Source organism: Erinaceus europaeus, chromosome 9, assembly GCF_950295315.1.
Source record: "Erinaceus europaeus chromosome 9, mEriEur2.1, whole genome shotgun sequence".
Taxonomy (NCBI): domain Eukaryota; kingdom Metazoa; phylum Chordata; class Mammalia; order Eulipotyphla; family Erinaceidae; genus Erinaceus; species Erinaceus europaeus.
The window spans coordinates 93,373,322-93,393,511 of record NC_080170.1 but is presented as its reverse complement, the minus strand read 5'-3'; the positions used below and the strand labels follow the sequence as shown (position 1 = coordinate 93,393,511).

The window sequence follows — 20,190 nt, the reverse complement described above, 5'->3', positions numbered from 1 at the left end:
AGACAGACACCTGCAGACCTGCTTCACCGCCTGTGAAGTGACTCACCTGCAGGTGGGGAGCCGGGAACTCCAACCGGGATCCTTAAGAGGTCCTTGGGCTTCACACCACGTGCGCTTAACCCGCTGCGCTACTGCCCGACTCCCAGTTCCATTATTTTTTACCTTTTGTTGAGCAGTCTTGATTACTGATTAACCTCCTTGTTGGTGTGTTCAGATTTTCTATTCTTCTTGAATTTTGATAGTTATAAGCTTTAATTAATTTTTCATTGTATTAAAATTACCCAATTTATAAACATGTTATCTCGTGAAATTTTTAGTGGGGCCAAGTGGTGGTGCACCTAGTTAAGCGCACACACTGCCAAGACACCTGTTGGGGGTGTGTGGGGGGAAGCTTCACTGAGGTGTGAAGCAAGTATTGCAGGTGTCTCTATCTTTCTCCCTTTCTATCTCCCTAGCCTCCCTGGCAATTTCTCTGTTCTGTCAAAGAAAAAAAAGGGAGGGTGGTGGAGGAGATGGAAGTTGGCATTAAACCCCAGCAATAACCCAGGCAGCAGTTAAGAGAAAAACAAAAATCAGTCTAGTAAACTGGGTGGTAGTGCAGTAAAAAATAGACCCTCAAGTATTAGTTTGAGTTCAATCCCTAGCATCAAATATGCTGGCTCTCACTCTCTCATATTAAAAACAAAAAATCAGCTAAGTTTACCAATGTGGGTGTATTTTAAAATTTTTTTAAAACTTAACCTGTGTCAATTTTTTAAATATTTATTTACTTATTCCCTTTTGTTGCCCTTGTTGTTTTATTGTTGTAGTTATTATCGTTGTTGTTGATGTCGGCGTTCTTGGATAGGAGAGAAATGGAGAGATGGGGAAGAGAAAGATAAGACACCTGCAGACTAGGGGAGTCGGGCTGTAGCGCAGTGGGTTAAGCGCAGGTGGCGCAAAGCACAAGGACCCGCGTAAGGATCCCGGTTCAAACCCCGGCTCCCTACCTGCAGGAGAGTTGCTTCACAAGCGGTGAAGCAGGTCTGCAGGTGTCTATCTTTCTCTCCCTCTCTCTGTCTTCCCCCTCCTCTCTCCATTTCTCTCTGTCCTATCCAACAACAACAATAATAACTACAACAATAAAACAATAAGGGCAACAAAATTAAAATAAAAAGGCAAAAAATTAAAATAAAAAGACACCTGCAGACTTGCTTCACCACTTGTGAAGTGCCCCCCCTGCAGGTGGGAAGCCGGGGGCTGGAACCGGGATCCTTACACTGGCACCCAACCAATGTTATTTTCAAAAGAAATAACAAATTACAAATTACAATTAGTAGTAAAGCTCCACTAATGACAAAGAAAAATTTGTGAATGAATTACTAAAAGATCTACTGTGGAAACTGTGTTAGGTTAGAGACTAATGTTAGATTAGAAACTCATTTTCATATAACAAAAGGAAAATAAGAACAAGAAATAAACAACAGGAAAATAAAATCATTTATTTTTTTTCTAATTGATTACTCTAAAAAAATAAATAAATGAGTATAGCTGGCAAATGAGTTAAATCAATTACAACAATGCTTTAAGGAACAAGGACAAATTGGGAATACTGGATTACAAAACAATGAAATGTAAGAGCATCATTTGAAAGAGAAACCTGGACTGTTTGTGACTATTTTGCAAACTCAAAGCAAGCACTATAAAACATACTGAAAAATCCTGATATGAAAAGAGGGAAATGCTACCACCTAAGATGCTCAAATAAAAGAAGTGAACTAGCAAAATAATTCAAGGCTACAGCACAGGATTTGCCTACATGTGGACACAGACTTAGTCCCAGTAACACCATATGCCAGATAGGAACAATGCTTTAGTCATTTCTATTGTCATAAAAATAAAAAATCTAAAAAAGAGAAAAACAAAGAGGAAGATGATAAAAGAAACACAAAGAGTAATGAAAATAGTCACAAACATTCATCTTAATCACTTTAAACATGATATATATAGCAACTAAGAGAATAAGACAAACCCCAGGCTGGAAAATGCAACAAATAAATGAGTCTTAACACACACACACACACACACACACACACACACACACACACACACACACACACGGGGGCCAGGTGGTGGTGCACCTGGTTAAGTGTACACATTACAATGCACAAGGACCCAGGCTCAAGCCCCTGATCTTCAATTGCAGAGAAAGCTTCATGAGTGATGAAGCAGGACTACAGGTGGCTGTCTTTTTACTATCCCCCCAATTTGTCTCTATCCAATAATAAAATAAGTAAAAATATATTTAACACAGACAAAAGGCCTGAATGAATTGAACTGATACCACACCAGATATACAAGCTGGCAAAATAGCTCACCTGGATAGTATACTTCCTTTGCTGTGTGTGATCCAGGTTTGAACATGATCCCCTGAAGGAAGCTTCTGTGTTGTACTTTCTCTCCCCTATCTTTTCCTCTGTCTTACTTTATCAATCTGAAAATGTTAAACCAGAGCAGCCATGTGTAGGAGATAACCCCATCCCTCCCCCAAAACATGAATATATGCAACTAGGCATATAAGAACATGTTCTAGACACCCTGCTTTAGGAAAAGTAGAAATTAGGGGCACCTGGTTAAGTGCACACACAGTATTAAGCACAAAGACCCGTGCAAGGATCTGGGTTCGAGGTCCGGATTCCCCACCTGCAGGGTGGAAGCATCAAGAGTGTTTGTAAAGCAGGCCTGCAGGTGTCTATCACCCTCCCTCTCTATCTCCCCCCAACCCTCTAATTTCTCTGTCCTATCCAGTAAAATGGGGGGGAGAGGGGAATGGCTACCGGAAAGCATGGATTCCTAGTGCTGGCATCGAACCCCAGTGATAAACCCACCAGACCACCATAAATCAAAGCTGAGCAGTGCTCTGATAAAAAAGTTAAAAAAATAAATAAAATTAAAATAATTTAAAAACCACAATCAGGCTAACAAAATAACTCATTGAATAGTATGTTGTTTTTCCATATGCACAACTCAGGTTCAAACCCAGCCCCCATAATACTGGAGGAAGCTTTAATGCTGTTGTAGTCTTTCACTTTCTCTCTGCCTCTTTGTCTGAAAAAGTCATCCAGCCTGAGTGATGATAAAAATAAAAGAGGGAAAGAAAAAGAATCTAAAGAATCTCATTATGGGAAAAAAAAAATCTTGAGTAAGGGCATAATAAAATTTGATCTTATCTAAATGAGTTGGAATTGTAGGTCCATAGATAAATCTGTACAAAGGTAGTGAAATAACACGCTTGAAAGCATACAACTTTGCCATGTACATGATCCAGGTTCAAATCCAGCCTGAAGGAAGCGCTTTGGTGCTATGGTAACTTTTACTATCTCTCTATGTATAAAGTAAAAACAAAACAAAACAAAAAAAACTTGCACATGACTATTTGCAGTTTTATTTAGAATTATCAAAAAGTTGGAAGCAACCAAAATGATCTTCAATAGGTGAGTAAATAAAAGTGTGATACATCCTATCAATGGAATTTTTTTTAGTGCTATTTAACTATTGAACATACAAAAATTTAAAAAAAGAAAAGAAAATAGTGGTCTGGGAGTTAGTGCAGTGGATAAAGCACTGGATTCTCAACCATGAAGTACTTGAGTTCAACCCCTGGCAACACATGTACCAGGGTGATGTCTTATTCTTTTTTTCTCTCCTTTTCATGAATAAATCATGGAGGAGGAGGAGGAGGGGGAGAAAAGAAAATGCATAAGAATGACCTGGAAATTGGTTTCAGCTGCTAGAGAACAGGACTTGTAAATAGGAGGTCAGGGATTCAATTCCTGGTACCATATATGCCCATCACTGCATATGTACAGAGTCATCTCTTCCTCATAAAATAAGTAAATCTTAAAAGGGGGAGAAGAAAAAAAAAGATTTGGAGGAAACTTAGCTACATATTGCTATGAAAGCAACCAATCTGAGAAGGTAATAAGAATCCAATTATATAACATTTTAAAAAGGCAGAAATAAACTACAAACTTTGAGTCAGCACCATGATCAAGGAGGTTCATAGTAGAGGAAACGGTGGAAGTGAAGTGGATATAAGGTCTTTGTACATTTTGAAGAATTTTTTCCAAGTCAATAAAACTGTTAAAATAATTAAATTAATTAAATAAGGCAAAATCAAATTGTCTTCTCTATTATTAAATATTCAAAGCAAACAACAGCAGTCTTTCTTTGACAGACTTCAAATACAGAATCCAGATGTACATATCTAAACAAGTCAAAGCTGGAGAAGGCATGCAGATTGCTGTAGCTAGCTATGGGCTCTCTGACATCTCTTCATCATCAAGGAATGGTGTTGGTGTGTTTGAGTCAGGTTGCTTCTCTTTCTTCCCTGTAATTAATCTTCTCATCATTTTCTTATTCCTACAACAAGGAAGAAAAGAAAAAAAAATTGCTAGAGCACACCATAGTAATCCTTTAAAGATAGTGGGCAAAACGATGTATTACAAAAGAATCAAGAACTGGGGAGATAGCATAATGGTCATCCAAGACTTTTATGCCCGAGGCTCAGAGGTCTCAGGTTCAATCCCTAGCACCACTATAAACCAGAGTTGAGTAGTGCTTTGGTGTGTGTCTTTCTGCATCTGTTTCATTAATATAAAATATTTTTTAAAAAGAATCAGATTCACTCTTTGAGTTCTCATTCTTTAAATCACCAACTATTTCCTCTTCCTTTGTCTGTATACTTCTATTTCCCTTCCTATACTTCCCAATATCTTCCTACTGTGTTCTTTAATATATATTTTATTGAATAAAGACAGAGAAAAAAATCAAGATGGTCGGGAAAGACAAGAGAGACATCTGCAGCCCTTTACCAATCACAAAGCTTTCCCCCTTCAGGTAGGGTCCAGGGGCTTGAACCGTGGTGCCTTAGAAAGAAATTTAAGGATTACCTTTTTACACATTCAGGACACAAGAGATTATCTTCCAGGTCTGGAGTGGAGAAAGTGCAGGCTGGTAACAGAAAAAGAGGAATCATCCTCCTGGGAGTATTAGGCACCCAGACCTGACCCACATGGAACTGTAGACGAACCCAGCCTTCTGTGTCTGCTGAGAGAGGTCTGCCATGGACAATGCACCACCTGATGCCTGGGATGGGGAAGAGAAGCAAATATAAGCAGTGTTCTAGTTCAGCTTCTCAGTATGTCACTCTTTGATTTATCAGTGAGAAAGAGAGCCAAGTGAGAACCACTTTGGCACAGGTCATACAGAGAGACTCAAACTCAGGACCTCATGCTTGAGAGTCAAACACCTTTTATACTGCACCACCTTCCAGACCACTAGATTTTGTTTTGTTTCATATTTTATTTTAGTGGGGGTGGGGAGTAAAGGGAGATAGAGAGCAGAGCACTGCTCAGTACTGGCTTATTTTGGTGCTAGGAATTGAACCTGGGACCTACAAGCCTTAGGCATGAAAGCCTATTGTACAACCATTATGCTGTCTTCTTGGCCCTTGATGCTGGTAGTCTGTTGCTGCTGTCTTTCTAAAACTTCTATTAATAATAGAGGGAGTAAACAGTGAATCAATCTGGCATATGTAATTGCCATGGATCAAACTCATTGAACCCATCCTTGCAAGTCAGGCTCTCTATGCATTGAGTTGGTTATTAAGTGAATGAGAAACATGGAAAATGTAGAAATAGCTAAGGAAATCTCAGAACTACTATGATTCCACCTTGACCGCCCCCAGCAGATGGCAGATGGTCTCACCAATCAATGTGTCTTGGAATCTCACCTCTCCAGAGCCCTAACCCACTAGGGAAAAACAGAAACAGACTCTGGTTAAAAAAAAGAAATTGGGGGGGGGGGGGGTGTCGAGTGGTAGCACAGAGGGTTAAGCACAGGTGGTGCCAAGCAATCCTGGTTCGAGCCCCTGGATCCCCACCTGCAGGCAGGTCACTTCACAAATGGTGAAGCAGGTTTGCAGGTGTTTATCTTTCCCCCCTCTCTATCTTCCCCTCCTCTCTCCATTTCTCTGTCCTATCCAACAATGACATCAATATAAACAATAATAATAGCCACAACAGCAACAAAAGGGGGGAAAATAGTCTCCAGGAGCAGTGGATTTGTGGTTCAGGCACCAAGACCCAGCAATAACCCTGGAGGCAAAAATAATACCTTAGAGAACCATTGGTGAGGTAGATAGCATAATGGTTATGCAAAGAGACTCTTATGCCTAAGGCTCCGAAGTCCCAGTTCAGTTCCCCACACCACCATAAGCCAGAGCTGAACAGAGCTCTGGTATTTCTGTGTCTTTCTCTTCATCTCACTCAAAAATAAAAAATACTTAAAAAAAAAAAAAAAAGGTAAAATTGGCCATCTATCTTAGGATGTAGTACAGTAAATAGAGTTGGACTCTCAAACACAAGTCCTGAGTTCAATCCCCAGCATCACCTATGATTCTCTCTCACCCCTTTCTCACTAGTAAGTGCCTAGCTATCTCATCAGCAAAAGATGAAAGTCCTGTATAAAACCTAATATCCCATCTAGATATATGAAACTAATCCCCATTTTTTACCACTCAGTTTGGACTAGTAAACCCCCCCCCCCCCCCAACTGCACTTAAATCTGATCTTAACTTACCAGTGGCTTGAGGCAGAAAGGTCTCAACAGAAGAAGGAACTGGATGTGAAAGTGTAGCTTTTGGCTGGCTGGCTCTTGCAGTAATTCTTCCCCAGGCTGCTAACATGGCTTCCTGAGCTGTAGATGTCACTTCAACTATATTACTAGTATCTCTTTTTTTCTCATTCATCTGACAACTTTTACGAATCCTTGCTTTCTTATCCTCCGTTGTGTGTTTCCTTGAACGTGGTCGTGGTCGCATTCTGGTCGTCTCAGGTATTTCAGAAACACTCTGAAAGTGGGACTTATGGTGAGTAGTCAATGTAACCAACCCAAGGACTTTTGTGTCAAACATATCATGAGATATATGTTAATTCTTCTTTTAAGACTATGATTTTATTTTATTTATTTGAGAGAATAGAAAGAAATTGAGAGGGGAGCACACCTGGTTAAGCGCCCACAGGTTCAAGCCCCTGCTCCCCACCTGCAGGGGGAAAGCTTCACAAGTGGTGAAGCAGGTCTACAGATATCTCTCTTTCACTTAATCTACCCCCCTCAGTCTCTATCCAATAATAAATAAAACTATATTAAAAAAAAGAAACTGAGAGGAAAGAGAAGTTAAGAGCAACACCTACAGACAGCCCTGCTTCACTGGTGCAGTCAGTAACCACCCAGCCCCTTTATCATTCCTTTTTACACAGACTCATGTGTTAGTATGGGAAAAGTTTTATTGGAAAAATTTTTATTAAATAAATCACATTGAACCTGGGACTTTGGAACCGCAGGCATGAAAGTCTTTTACTTAACTTTTATCCTGTTTCCCCAGCCCCTGAAAGAAATTCGCATGGTCAAAACTGAGTATGGGAGGGACCAGAGAGATAGCTCATTGAGTAGGTTATCTTCATTGCCATGTCCGCAACTCATGTCCAAACTCTAGCACTACATGGAGAAAATGGTGTTAGACTGTCTTTCTGTCTCTGGAGTGTTTAATTATGTGTGGGTGAGGCCCAGTTTGTGGGGGAGTGTGTGTGTTTCGGGGAGGGGTGAGGGGTAGGTATGAGATGGGAGAGAAATTGCTATGGTTCAAAGTATTAAAACCCTACATTGGGAGAGGAGAGAGAAGAGACAGAATAATGATTATGCAAAAAGTCTCATGCCGTAAGTCATAGGCTTTAAGGTCCCAGGTTCAATCCTCAGCATCACCATAAACCAGAGCTGAGTATTCAGTGCTCTGGGGAGAAAAAAAAAAGAACATAACCACAACAATAAAACAAGCCCTATCTCAGAGGTATATCATAGATAGATGGGGGGAAAGGAAATACTTTTTCAATAATTACTCTTGTACCATCGCCATACTTCTCACTCACCTGGCTACTGTCAAAGAAAGCATATTTCTGGAGTCTCTGATAAACAGCTATTTTCTAAAGAAATGAAACAATGAAATAAAAAATTAGCAGCTGAGAATGTTTTCCATACTTGCATCAAGCAGCTAAAGATTCCCAACTGTGCACTCACCTGGCCATCAGTACTCAACTTGCATTGCTGGCACCAGTTCCGCAAAGTGTCCCTGTGCACCTCATTAATTGGAGGCAAAGTAGTTGGCAAGGGAAGAATCGGGGGAGCTTTTAGTTGTTCGTTTGAGGAAGAACAGAAAGGAAAAAAAAAGTAAACAAGTAGCATGTGTAATGTTTCTATGATCTTACAAAGTTCTATTTCTTTTTCTTTAAAATGTTTTCTTTATCAATGAGAAAGATGGGGGAGAGGTAGAAAGAATGAGAAACCAGACATCACTCTGGTACATGTGCTGCCAGGGAGTGAACTTGGGACCTCATGCTTGAGGGTCCAAATGCTTTAGCCACTGCACCATCTTCCAGATCACCAAACTTCTATTTCTCACAACCCAATTTACACTTGCAAATATTTTTCCAAGTATTACAACATATGTATTTGACATAACAAATACAGGACCTTTCTCAAAATCACATTGTCATTAATGTGATAGACTGGGAAATCAAGCTTACCTTTTGAAATTCTAAATTTTACTTCTTTTGCACTAGACTATACACCAATACCTGTGTTACTTTTGTGACCATTACATTATCTTGGTCTATTCCTCTAAAAATGTCTAGATAACATAATGATGCTACAAAAGGATTTTCAAGCCTGAGGATCTGCAGTCCCAGGTTCAGTCCCCAACAGCACCATTAAGCAAGAACTCAGCAGTGCTCTTTGTTAATAAACAAACCTGGGGCTGGGTGGTGTGACAACTAACTGGTAGAGCACACACATCACTATGTATAACCCTTTGTCCCCACCTGCAGGGGGGAAGCTTCATAAGCAGCGCTGAATGTATCTCTTTCTCCCTTTCTTTTCCACTTTTCTCTCAAATTTTTATCTCTATTTTTAAAAAGTCACTAGAAGCAAAGAATTCATCAGGCAGACACTGAGTCACAGCAATTACCCTGGTGGCAAAAAATAAGTAACAAAGAAACAAATCCAACTAACATTGTCAGTAGACTTGTTTTTCTCCACATCAATCATCACACCTCTCTGCTTAGTTCTAACTTATCATTATCTACTAGTTACTCATGTAGATAATAAAATGATTTTGAATATATTCACATGATGCCTTTATATAAAGATATATATATATATATATATATATATATATATATATATAAAGGCCATGGTACTAACATGCTGTTAAATATTAATCACTAGAATACAGATCCATGAAGGATGATAAATAACATAGTGGGGGTTGTATTGTTAAATGGGAAACTGGGGAATGTTATGCATGTACAAACTATTATATTTACTGTTGAATGTAAAACATTAATTCCCCAATAAAGAAATAAATTTTAAAAAATTAAAAAAAAAATTAATCACTAAAAACCCTTGCCCAAAGCGATGCTTTCCAATCTTCACAGAAAGCAAGCAAAGTGGGCTGGGGAGACATCATAATGGTTATGCAAATGACTTTCATACCTGAGACTCTGAGGTCCCAGGTTCAATTCCCAACACCACCGTAAGCCCAGAGCTGAGCAGTGCTCTGGCCTTTCTCTCTGTTATCTCTCCTTAAAATAACATTAAAAGAAAAGGGTGGGAGTAGATAGCATAATGGTTATGCAAAGAGACCCTCATGCCTGAGGCTCCAAGATCCCAGGTTCAATCCCCCATGTCACTATAAACCAGAGCTAATCAGTACTCTAGTTTTAAAGAAGTTTTAGCTTCATTGAAAAAGAGACCAGGGCATTACTCAGCTCTGACATATAGTGATACTGATAATTGATCCTGGGAGCAATTATTTTTATAGGTAATTAAGCAATCCCCAGAAAAGTTGAAAATCTGAACTCCTATTTAGCTGTCAGTCCTAAGTACAAGCTCTATCCAAAACTCCATGTGCCACATTGGTCTTGAAACCAATAATGCTCCACAACTGAGACGAATGGGGATCTGAAAACTCTTTTGCCACAGGAAATTCAGGTGAGATTTAAACTATGCCTCATGTAGTCAGAGGAAAGGGAAGAAAAATTTATTTCCCTCATTAGGAAGAGCAGTAAAATGTGCAAACCCTGTCCTCATACCTCTTCTTCTCCTAGGTTTGACTTCAGCAGTTGAGGAAATGGTTGTTTCTATTTCATATTCTTCAATAGGTTCCTCATTGACTGGAACCAATGTGAGAATCACATTCTCCTCACCTATGTTTTGTTCAAAAGAGTTCTGAAAGGAAGGAGGAATCAGTCTTAATTTATACCACACAGTCAAATTGTTCATTTTCAGGGCACAGCTAATAAATCTGAGTCCTAAAAAAAAAAAAATCTGAGTCCTTGGAGGCAGTACAATGGATAGTGTTAGCCTCTCAAACATTATGTTCCAAGGATTGCATGTGTCAGTGACGCTGTGGTTTCTCTCTCCTCTCTTGCTGTCTTGCTAAGGAATAAATCTCTTTTTTAAAAATATTTATTTATTGGATAAGTACAGCCAGAAATCAAGAGTGAAAGGGGTGATAGAGAGGGAGAGAGACAGAGACACCTGTAGCACTGCTCCACCACTCGCAGCTTTCCCCCTCTCTGTAGCCTATTTCCTCTCAATTTCTCACTGTCTATATCAAATAAAGATAAATAATAATAATAATAGTAATAAAAATTAAAAAACAAATAGAAAAATTTTTTTTAATTTAAAAAAAAAAAAGTGCTCCTGCCTTCCTAGTCTCTCAATCTCACTTTTGTTGGCAGAAGGCAGTTTGGTTTTTGCTTGATTGCCACCTCCACCACCTCAGTAACAAAGCTATTACAAACTCTGTGCCTGAGGCACTAGAGATCCAATGTTCAATCCCAGTTGCCACCATAAACCACCGCTCTGATCAACTGATTAAAAACAAACAACTCAATTACTTGTCATTGCTACCTCAAGTTAAAGACAAAATTCCAAGTAGCACAACTCTGGACTTGAAAACGTAAGGTTCCAAGTTCAATCCCTCAGCACTGCACATGCCAGAATACTGCTGTTCTCTGTTCGTGAAATAAAATTTTAAAAATATCTTTTAAAGGGCTGGGAAGACTGCATAATAGTTAGACACAAAGACTTTCATGTCCGAGGCACCAAAAGGTCCTAGGTTTAATTTCCAACACCACTATAAACCAGAGCTGAGCAGTAATTAAAAAAAAGAAAGAAAGAAAGAAAGAAAACAAAAACACCTACATGTAGTCTACAAAATCCTGAACAATTTGCACCCTGCCTACCTCTCCAACTCAAGACCCCCACAGCTGAGCTCTAGCCATACCTTGCTCGGTTATCAATATTTCAATCCCAAGACTTGGGACTTGTGGATGAATCTGTTTTATCCCTACTGTCACCATATTAATTTATGACCACTATAGGGCAGCATTAAGATTTGCCTTTCTGAACATAGATTTCTGTCAAATTAAGAGTGAATGTACTCCATTTCCAGTCTATTGTTAAAATGTGGTCAAACCCTTCCCCCTATTTACATCCCTTCAAAGCCTTCCCAAATCCTCAAGCTCTTAACTTGCAAATAGGGACTTTGCATTTGTATACTACTTTTTCAAAATACTCCCACAGGCAGGTACTGGTAATGGTTAGCTTAAAAAAAAAATGTCCTTATGAGATCATTTATTCTACTCTAGAAGTAAATGAGCTCAAAATAACTGTATGACCTGCTTCTGATCATGTGCGTTATTGGCACAGGAAGTACCTGTAAAAACTTAAGTGCTTCACTTCAGTTTTTTTTTCTTTTTCCCAGTCCAAGATTATCCAAACTCAGTTGGGAATCCATTTGATACCAAGGTTATTTCTACTTTAGAGGAAATAAATTCATCAATTGCATCACTTTTTTTTTTATGAGACCAAAAAGACCACTCCACCATTGCTTATAATGTTCTAGATTAATATTTACTTTTCTGATTTTTTTCATGTGGTGCCAGGGATCAAGCCTAGGGCTAAAGCCTGCAAGGGACAGCTTCTACAGCACAGCCACTTCCCCTAGCCCGACCACTTCACTTCTTCTGATCACACACACAGGAAACTTCTCCTCATTTTAAAAAACTATACTCTGTGTTACTGTTTTCATCTTGCCCAGCAAATCTTGACTTTCTACAAAACCACTTACTTTGAACTAGATACCGAAACATCGCCTTGTCCTTTTCCACTCTCACCAAATGTGCAGAGCCACAATTAACAGAAATTGAAAATAATAGTACTACTCCCTTTACAAAGTGTAGGAGACTTTGTCTACATTGTGAAATCAAAAGTAGTTAACAAGAGGGAACATGATGACCACTCTAGGAAGACTTTGAAAAGTGAGAAAATTAATTCTATCCAAATTAATCCTACCTTCTCGTTGTTTTCGTAATTTGAATATGCCATTTCCAGGGAACCTCGGAAGGTAAAGTCTGCAACTTGCTCTTTTTAACCTTAGGCTTTCTGGCCTGAGTTCTCCTTTTATAAGCAAATGCCTCCTACTTCCTGTTTCCAGAGGCCTGTTTTCTCCCCACCCCTTTCCCCTCCCTCCAGCAGTATGGTAATTTTATTTAGTCTTACACTTTAAAAAAAAAAAAAAGATTTTGTTTATTAATGAGAAAGTTAGAAGGCGAGGGAAAGAACCAGATATTACCCTGGTATACGTGCTGCTGGGGCTTGAACTCAGGACCTCATCATGCTTGAGAGTTCAGTACTTGATCTACTGAGCCACCTCCCAGACCACTAGTCTTACACTCTTAATTATTAGTTTAATTATTGTATGATATCACTACTAGTAGTTTTGTTTTTCCACAAAAATATGTTGTGATCATTATCAGATAAAGCATTATTTTCACCGTTTGCCTTAATATTAGAGGCAGAGAGAGTGAGAGACCACAACTCGAAAGTTTCCTTCAGTGCTGTGGGGGCCAGGCTCATACCTGGGCTGCGTATATGGCAAAGCGGTGAAATAACCAAATGAGTTACTTCACTGGCTCTTGACAAAAATTTATTTTCCTTCCAAAATGTTAGATGCAATATTAGGTCTTTCTCTTTTTGCCTCTGATGCCTGAGGCATGAACATGTCTATTGTGTTGATATTATTTCCCTCGCCTACAATAAAGACTTGTTTTCTCTTTATTTTTCCATGCTTTACTACCAATTTAACAACGTGGGGAGCAGGTGGTGGCACACTCCAGGTTCGAGACCCTGGCCCCCACCTACGGGGAAAGTGGTTTTGCGAATGGGGAAAGCACTGTTGCAGCTGTCTCTATGCCTCTCTTCCTCTCTATCTCCCCTTTCCCTCTCTGTTTCTGACTGTTTCTATCCAGTAAATAAATAAAGATAATAAAAAAATTAAGTGTTTTACAATATTATAAGGTTTCAGGAGTATATTACCACAGCAGAGTTTAACTATGGTTTTTAGTGGTGCAGGGGATTAAACCTGCAATTTCTAAATCTTAAACAAGCAAGACTGTGTCCTAAACCACTGCACTATCTCCTCCAGCTCCAATGAGGAATTTCTAGACACAGATAAAGTCTTCAATATTTATGAACATCTATCTGCAGTTTTGTTCAAAATATGTGATGTGTGTTGTTTTTCACCATCATTGTCATCACGAGGGCTGTTGAAAATTTTTTCCTTGCCACCCATAGTTGTCTTTGGGGTTCTATGCAAATCCTCCACTCCTGAAGGTCATTTTTTTAATGTATTTGATAGGATATAGAGAAATAGAGAGAAGAGGGAGAGTTAAAGAAGAGAGAGACACCTGCAGTGCTTCACTGCTCTGGAATCTTCCCCTCTGCAGGTGGAGAATAGGGCCTTGAACCTGGGTCCTGGCTCATGGCAACATGTGTTAACCAGGTGCCAACACCTAACCCCCTTTGGAAAACTTTTAGCCTGAAGACATATATATATATATTAGATACTGTATAGATCTAGATATATAGATAAATACTAGATACTTTCTAGAAGTCCTAGAAAATATAAATATATATATATATATATATATTTATTTATTTATTGTCCCATAACACTGTTCAGCCTAGGACTTCTGAATCCCAGGCAATAGAGTCTTTTGGCATAACCATTATGATATCTACCCCTCCCCCCAGCAACCTTCACATGTTTTCTAAGGTCACCAGTTGTTTTACCGAGAGTTGTGTAAAGGCCACTCCACCCAGTCAGTAATACCCAGTATGCCTCAAGCACCTTTCTCTCTTTTTTTTTTTTAACCAGAGCACTGTTCAGCTCTGGTTTATAGTGGTGCAGAGAGTGAACCTGGGACTTCGGAGCCTCAGGCAAGAAAGCCTGTTTCATAACCATTATGCTATCTACTCTCCACCCAAGCACCTTTCTCTATTGGTGGCCATGTGGAAAATTTAAGCAAGTTGTTGCTTTAATACTTTCAAATGAAACTTAGGGAAAATAGGGAAGTGGCAAGTTATACTGAAGACAATTATTATGAAGAGAAGGCATGTTAAAAACTTTCCTGGGTAGGGATGCATTGGATCGACCTTCTCGTGGTGCATCCCGTGAGTACCCATTCATTGGGGAAACTGACGATCCTTCCTAGCCGACTGAATCTACATGGATCCCAGAAACTTTCAAAGCCAGCAACAAGCAGCTCCTGACAGCTTTCAACCTGACCTGTTGACTGGCTACGGAAGAAGGGCAAATGCTAGAAGAAGAAGCAGAATCTTGGAAACACTGAGAATGCTTGCTTTGCTCGATTTTCCACCAATTCGAGCATTTGTTTGACAATTTTAATTTTCTCATCTTCTAGTTCTCGGTTATTGACTAATGCTCTCTGGAGATGCTGTTGTAGGCAATTTTTCTAGCTTGAAATATTTTATTTTCCATAGACACCATCAGTTTCCTTTAATGACTTTTGGTATTTGTTGTTCTTCCGCATGCCATGGTGCAGGGACTCCACACGATTGTATGGTTATGTGGAAACGTTATGCATGTTCAAACTATTATGTTTTACTGTCGACTGTAAACCATTAATCCCCCCAATAAAGAAATTTAAAAAAAAAGTAAAAAAAAAAAAAAACTTTCCTGGGACAATATTGGTTACAGATTGAATAGAGTTACTATGGAAGGAATAAAAAGATTCAAAGGCATTGTTTAACTAATTTGTGCCTTGGGTGTGTCAGTCACTTGGAGATTAGATTAAAAAATAGAATTTAGATAACATAATCTCTTCTGGAATTAGTTCTAAACTCAGTTGTTATTAAGTCTGCAGTTAAGGTAAACTGGGTAAAAATGTTTGCTCAGGATCAGTAAAAACCATAGCAATATACTATATTTAGTGTGATACAACTTCAGTTTAATGAAGAGCTGGCTAGAAAATGAGACTCCAGGGAGGGGGTAGATAGCATAATGGTTATGCAAACAACTCTCATACCTGAGGCTCTGAGGTCCCAGGTTCAATCTCCAGCACCACCATAAACCAGAGCTGAGTAGCGCTTTGGTGAGAAAGAAAGAAGAAAGGAAGGAAAGAAGGAAGGAGGAAAGAAAGAAAGAAAGAAAGAAAGAAAGAAAGGAAGGAAGGAAGGAAGGAAGGAAGGAAGGAAGGAAGGAAGGAAGGAAGGAAGAAAAAGAAAATGATACTTCACCTTTGGTCTCCTTAGGGTCCTAAAGGTGGAACCCAGGAATCAGAGCTTCCACAAGCCCTCAGGGTAATTCTTAAGCATCTGAATTCTGGAAGGGAGGTTTAGGTCTGGATTTGAGGAGGCAGACTGAGATTCTGATTGGTCCTTTTTGGCTTGGATGCTGGGGACTGCCATAAAAGAAGCACCTTCTGCCATCCCTCCCAAGAAAGAATTTCAAAATAAAAGACTGGGGTGGAGAGGAAGGGCTCAGGTCCTGGAACATGGTAGAAGAGGACCTCGTGGGGATTGAATTGTTATGTGGAAAACTGAGCAATGTTACACATGTACAAGCTACTGTATTTTACTGTCACTGTAAATCATTAATCCCCCAATAAATAAATTTAAAAAAAAATTTAAAGCATTCCATCTAGTTAGGTCTGAGTGACTCCATCTTGGATTTTTCCCAGATTTAAAGTGGAGCTGCCCTTTGATTGAAGTAAGACACTGAATGGCAATAGCTTAGAAAACAGAATTGGGGGTGGGGTGGTAGAGCAATAGGTTAAGTGCAAATGGCGCAAAGCGCAAGGACCTGCCTAAGGATCCCAGTTCCACCCCCTCGCTCCCCACCTGCAGGGGAGTCCTTCACAAGTTGTGAAGCATGTCTGCAGGTGTCTGTCTTTCTCTCCCCCTCTCTGTCTTCCCCTCCTCTTTCCATTTCTCTCTGTACTATCCAATAACAATGACGTCAATAATAACCACAACAATGTTAAACAACAAGGACAACAAAAGGGAAAAAATAGCCTCCAGGAACAGAAGCAATTACCCTGGAGGCAAAAAAAAAGAACAGAATTGAACTGGAGAGACAGCATAATGGTTATGCAAAAATTCTCTCATGCCTGAGCCTCCAAAGTCCCTGTTTTAATCCTCAACTCCACCATAAACCAGAGTTGAACAGCTTTCTGCTCTTTCCATCTTTCTGTAACTCTTTAAAATAAATAAATTAATTAATAGAATTACAGAAAGTTCTGACCTTTACTATTTTTTTAAAGAATTTATTTATTTATTTATGAGAAAGATAGGATGAGAGAAAGACCCAGCCATCACTCCGGTACATGTGCTGCCAGAGATCGAACTCAGGATCTCATGGTTGAGAATCCAGTGCTTTATCCACTGCGCCACCTCCCGGACCACTACTATTTTTTTTTTAAAGTATTTTATTTGTTTTATTTTTGAGAGAGATGCAGAGAGAGAAACACCAGAGCACTACAGGGCTCTGGCTTTTGGTGGTGTGTGGGGGTGGCGAGGCGGGGGATATTGAACCTGGGACTTCAGAGCCTCAGGCATGAGAGTCTCTTTGCATAACCATTATGCTTTCTTCCCACGCCCCGACCTTCACTATTTATGACTAAAATTGCTTGAGTACTGGAATACTGAAAAAAAAAAAAAAACCTTGCCTACTTCCTATGGATTTTTTTTTAAAAAGATTATTTATTTGTTTTATTTATTCATGAGAAACATAGGAGGAGAGAACCAGACATCACTCTGGTACATGTGCTGCCTCATACTTGAAAGTTCAATGTTTATTTATTTATTTTTATTTATTTGTAAAAAGGAAACATTGACAAAACCATAGGATAAGAGGGGTACAACTCCACACAATGCCCACCACCAGAACTCTGTAGCCCATCCCATCCCGATAGCTTTCCTATTCTTTATCCCTCTGGGAGGATGGACCCAAGGACATTGTGGGATGCAGAAGGTGCAAGGTCTGGCTTCTGTAATTGCTTCCCTGCTGAAAATGGGCATTGACAGATCGATCCATACTCCCAGCCTGCCTCTCTCTTTCCCTAGTGGGGCAGGGCTCTGGGGAATCAGAGCTCCAGGACTCATTGGTGGGGTTGTCTGTCCAGGGAAGTCTGGTTGGCATCATGCTAGCATCTGGAACATATAAAGCCAAACAAGTTGTTGACCAATCATGAATTTAAAGGCTGGAGTAGCACAGATGAAGAGTTGGGGGGGGGGGAGGGCTGTCTCCGTTTTGTAGATAGCTAGTAGGCATATTTTAGTTATATTCCAAAGGGCCTGTGGCTATACTAAGTTTTTTTGTTTGTTTTTGTTTTTTCCCCTGAGCCTGAAATCTGATATGCAGGTGGATCCTAGTTATAGTCTGGGGGGATGATGTCACAGGTGAAAAAATGTCCAATGTTTTACCCACTGTGCCACCTCCCGGACCACTCCTATGGACTTCTTATATGATCCCCCACCTACACCCCCAATGAGTCAGATGCCCTTTTTGTCATCTATTATGATAATAAACAAATTTCTCAGATTCTAGGTGAGGTCTCCATACAGAAAACATTTTTTTTTCATTTGGTCTTCAAACTTTTTCTCTTTAGATTGCAAATTTCAGGGCTAAGGTGATAGCCTAATGGTTATGCAAAAAGACTTTTATTCCAGAGACACCAAAGGCTCCAGGTTCAATCCCTCAACCCATAAAACTACCATAAACCTGAGCTGAGCACTGCTCTGGCAAAAAATAAAACAAAAATAAATACTACAAAGTTTACGTGAAAAGCATGAATCTTTTTATTTTATTTTTTGCCACCAGGGTAGCTGGGTGCCTGCACCAGGCATCCACTGCTCCGGAGGCTTTTTGTTTTTTTAAGAAATTATTTATTTATTCATGAGAAAAATAGGAGGAGAGAAAGAACCAGCCATCACTCTGGTACATGTGCTGCCGGGGATCGCACTCAGGACATCATGCTTGAGAGTCTAGTGCCTTAGCCACTGCGCCACCTCCCGAACCACAAAATTGCTGCTGCTTCTTTTTTTTAAAAAAAGAATTTATTTATTTATGAGAAAGATAGGAGGAGAAAGAACCAGTTATCACTCTGGTGCATTTGCTGCTGGGGATTGAACTCAGGACCCCATGCTTGAGAGTCCAAAGCTTTATTCACTGTACCACCTCCCAGACCACCAGAAGCTATTTTTTAACCCTTTTATTGCCCTTGTTGCTTATCGTTGCTGTTAGCATTATTGTTGTTAGTAGTATTGTTGTTGTTGGATAGGACAGAGAGAAATGGAGGAGGGGAAGACAGAAAGGGGGAAAGATAGACACCTGCAGACCTGCTTCAACACCTGTGAAGTGACCTCTCTGCAGGTGGGGAACTGGGGGCTCGAACTAGGATCCTTCCAGCGGCGGCCTTTGCTCTTCTCGCCATGTGCGCTTAACCTGCTACACCTCTGCTGGGCACTCAAAAAGCATGAAACTTAAGTGTAGTTTAATAAACACCCCAACCAGAAAGTATAACATTACTGAAAAGTCCCTCTGGATTTTATTCAGAAATTCTCATCACATCTACCCTCTGGGTACTCATAAATAGAAGTGTCACTTTATGTACTTTGCATACATGTGCTTTTTTTGTTTCTTTTCTTTTCTTTTTTTTTAAAGATTTTATTTATTTATTCATAGAAAAAGAGAAAGAACCAGATATCACTCTGATACATGTGCTGCTGGGGATTGAACTATGGACCTCATGCTTGACAGTCCAATGTTTTATTCTCAACACAACACCTCCCGGACAACTTTTTTTTTTAATTTAATTTTTTATTTATAAAAAGGAAACATTGGCTAAACCATAGGATAAGAGGGGTACAACTCCACACAATTCCCACCATCAGAACTCTGTATCCCATCCCCTCGCCTGATAGCTTTCCTATTCTTTAACCCTTTGGGAGTATGGACCCAAGGTCATTGTGGGATGCAGGTGCAAGGTCTGGTTTCTGTAATTGCTTCCCACTGAACATGGACGTTGACAGGTCAACCCATACTCCCAGCCTGTCTTTCTGTTTCCTTAGTGAGGAAGGGCTCTGGGGAAGCAGAGCTCCAGGACACATTGGTGGGGTTGTCTGTCTGGGGAAGTCTGGTTGGCATCCTGCTAGCATCTGGAACCTGGTGGTTGAAAATAGTTAACATACAAAGCCAGACAAATTGTTGACCAATCATGGACCTAAAGTTGGAATAGTGCAGATGAAGAGTTGGGGGGTACTCCATTTTCTAGATAGCTAATAGGCATGTTTTAGTTATATTCCAAAGGGCCTGTGGCTATACTAGTGTTTTTATTTTTTTTTGCCTGAGCCTAAAATCTGATATGCAGGTGGATCCTAATTATTGTCTGGGGAGGTGATGTCACGGCTGGCAGAAGGAGACCAGAAAGCTGGATCAGGGAAGAGAGTAGCTCCAAAACATGGGAAAGTATATAAATCTTGTTAACTGTAACCCCCATGGATTTGATGTGCTCTGGGGCCCATTTTTAGCTTAGGAGCCTATGTGACCTCTGCATCCCTGTAGATCTGAGCTTACATTCTGTGGTCATAAGTAGGAAAATTCCAAGCTGCCCTAATATCAGGATCCATCTTCCTCAGGTGTAGCATAGAGTATATTGTCCAGCCTCCCTTTGGAGGATGGAACATTCTCTAACATTGTTGATCCAAGTTGAGGGTAAGCCGGAC

General features: G+C 39.8%; 1 protein-coding gene across 1 annotated transcript; it reads right to left on the bottom strand.

Moving 5' to 3' along the window:
* Window positions 1-1,424: 1,424 nt before the first annotated feature.
* On the bottom strand, window positions 1,425-12,556 carry DPPA2 (developmental pluripotency associated 2). The gene is made up of 7 exons (XM_007538721.2): window positions 12,457-12,556; window positions 10,188-10,323; window positions 8,116-8,222; window positions 7,968-8,021; window positions 6,622-6,892; window positions 4,932-5,127; window positions 1,425-4,401 (listed from the first exon to the last, which is right to left on the bottom strand). The coding sequence occupies exons 1-7, from the start codon at window positions 12,487-12,489 to the stop codon at window positions 4,293-4,295; spliced, it is 906 nt and encodes a 301-aa protein (XP_007538783.1). The 5' UTR covers window positions 12,490-12,556; the 3' UTR covers window positions 1,425-4,292.
* Between the last annotated feature and the right edge of the window lie 7,634 nt (window positions 12,557-20,190).

Excerpts from the sequence above, each read along its gene's own strand:
- DPPA2 (XM_007538721.2), bottom strand. The coding sequence starts at position 12,489 with ATGGCATATTCAAATTACGAAAACAACGAGAAG. Across the intron at positions 6,893-7,967 it reads CTTTCTTTGACAGTAGCCAG|AGTGTTTCTGAAATACCTGA; the intron begins GTGAGTGAGAAG and ends TCCCACTTTCAG. Across the intron at positions 4,402-4,931 it reads TGTCCTGAATGTGTAAAAAG|GAATAAGAAAATGATGAGAA; the intron begins GTAATCCTTAAA and ends TCCTTGTTGTAG.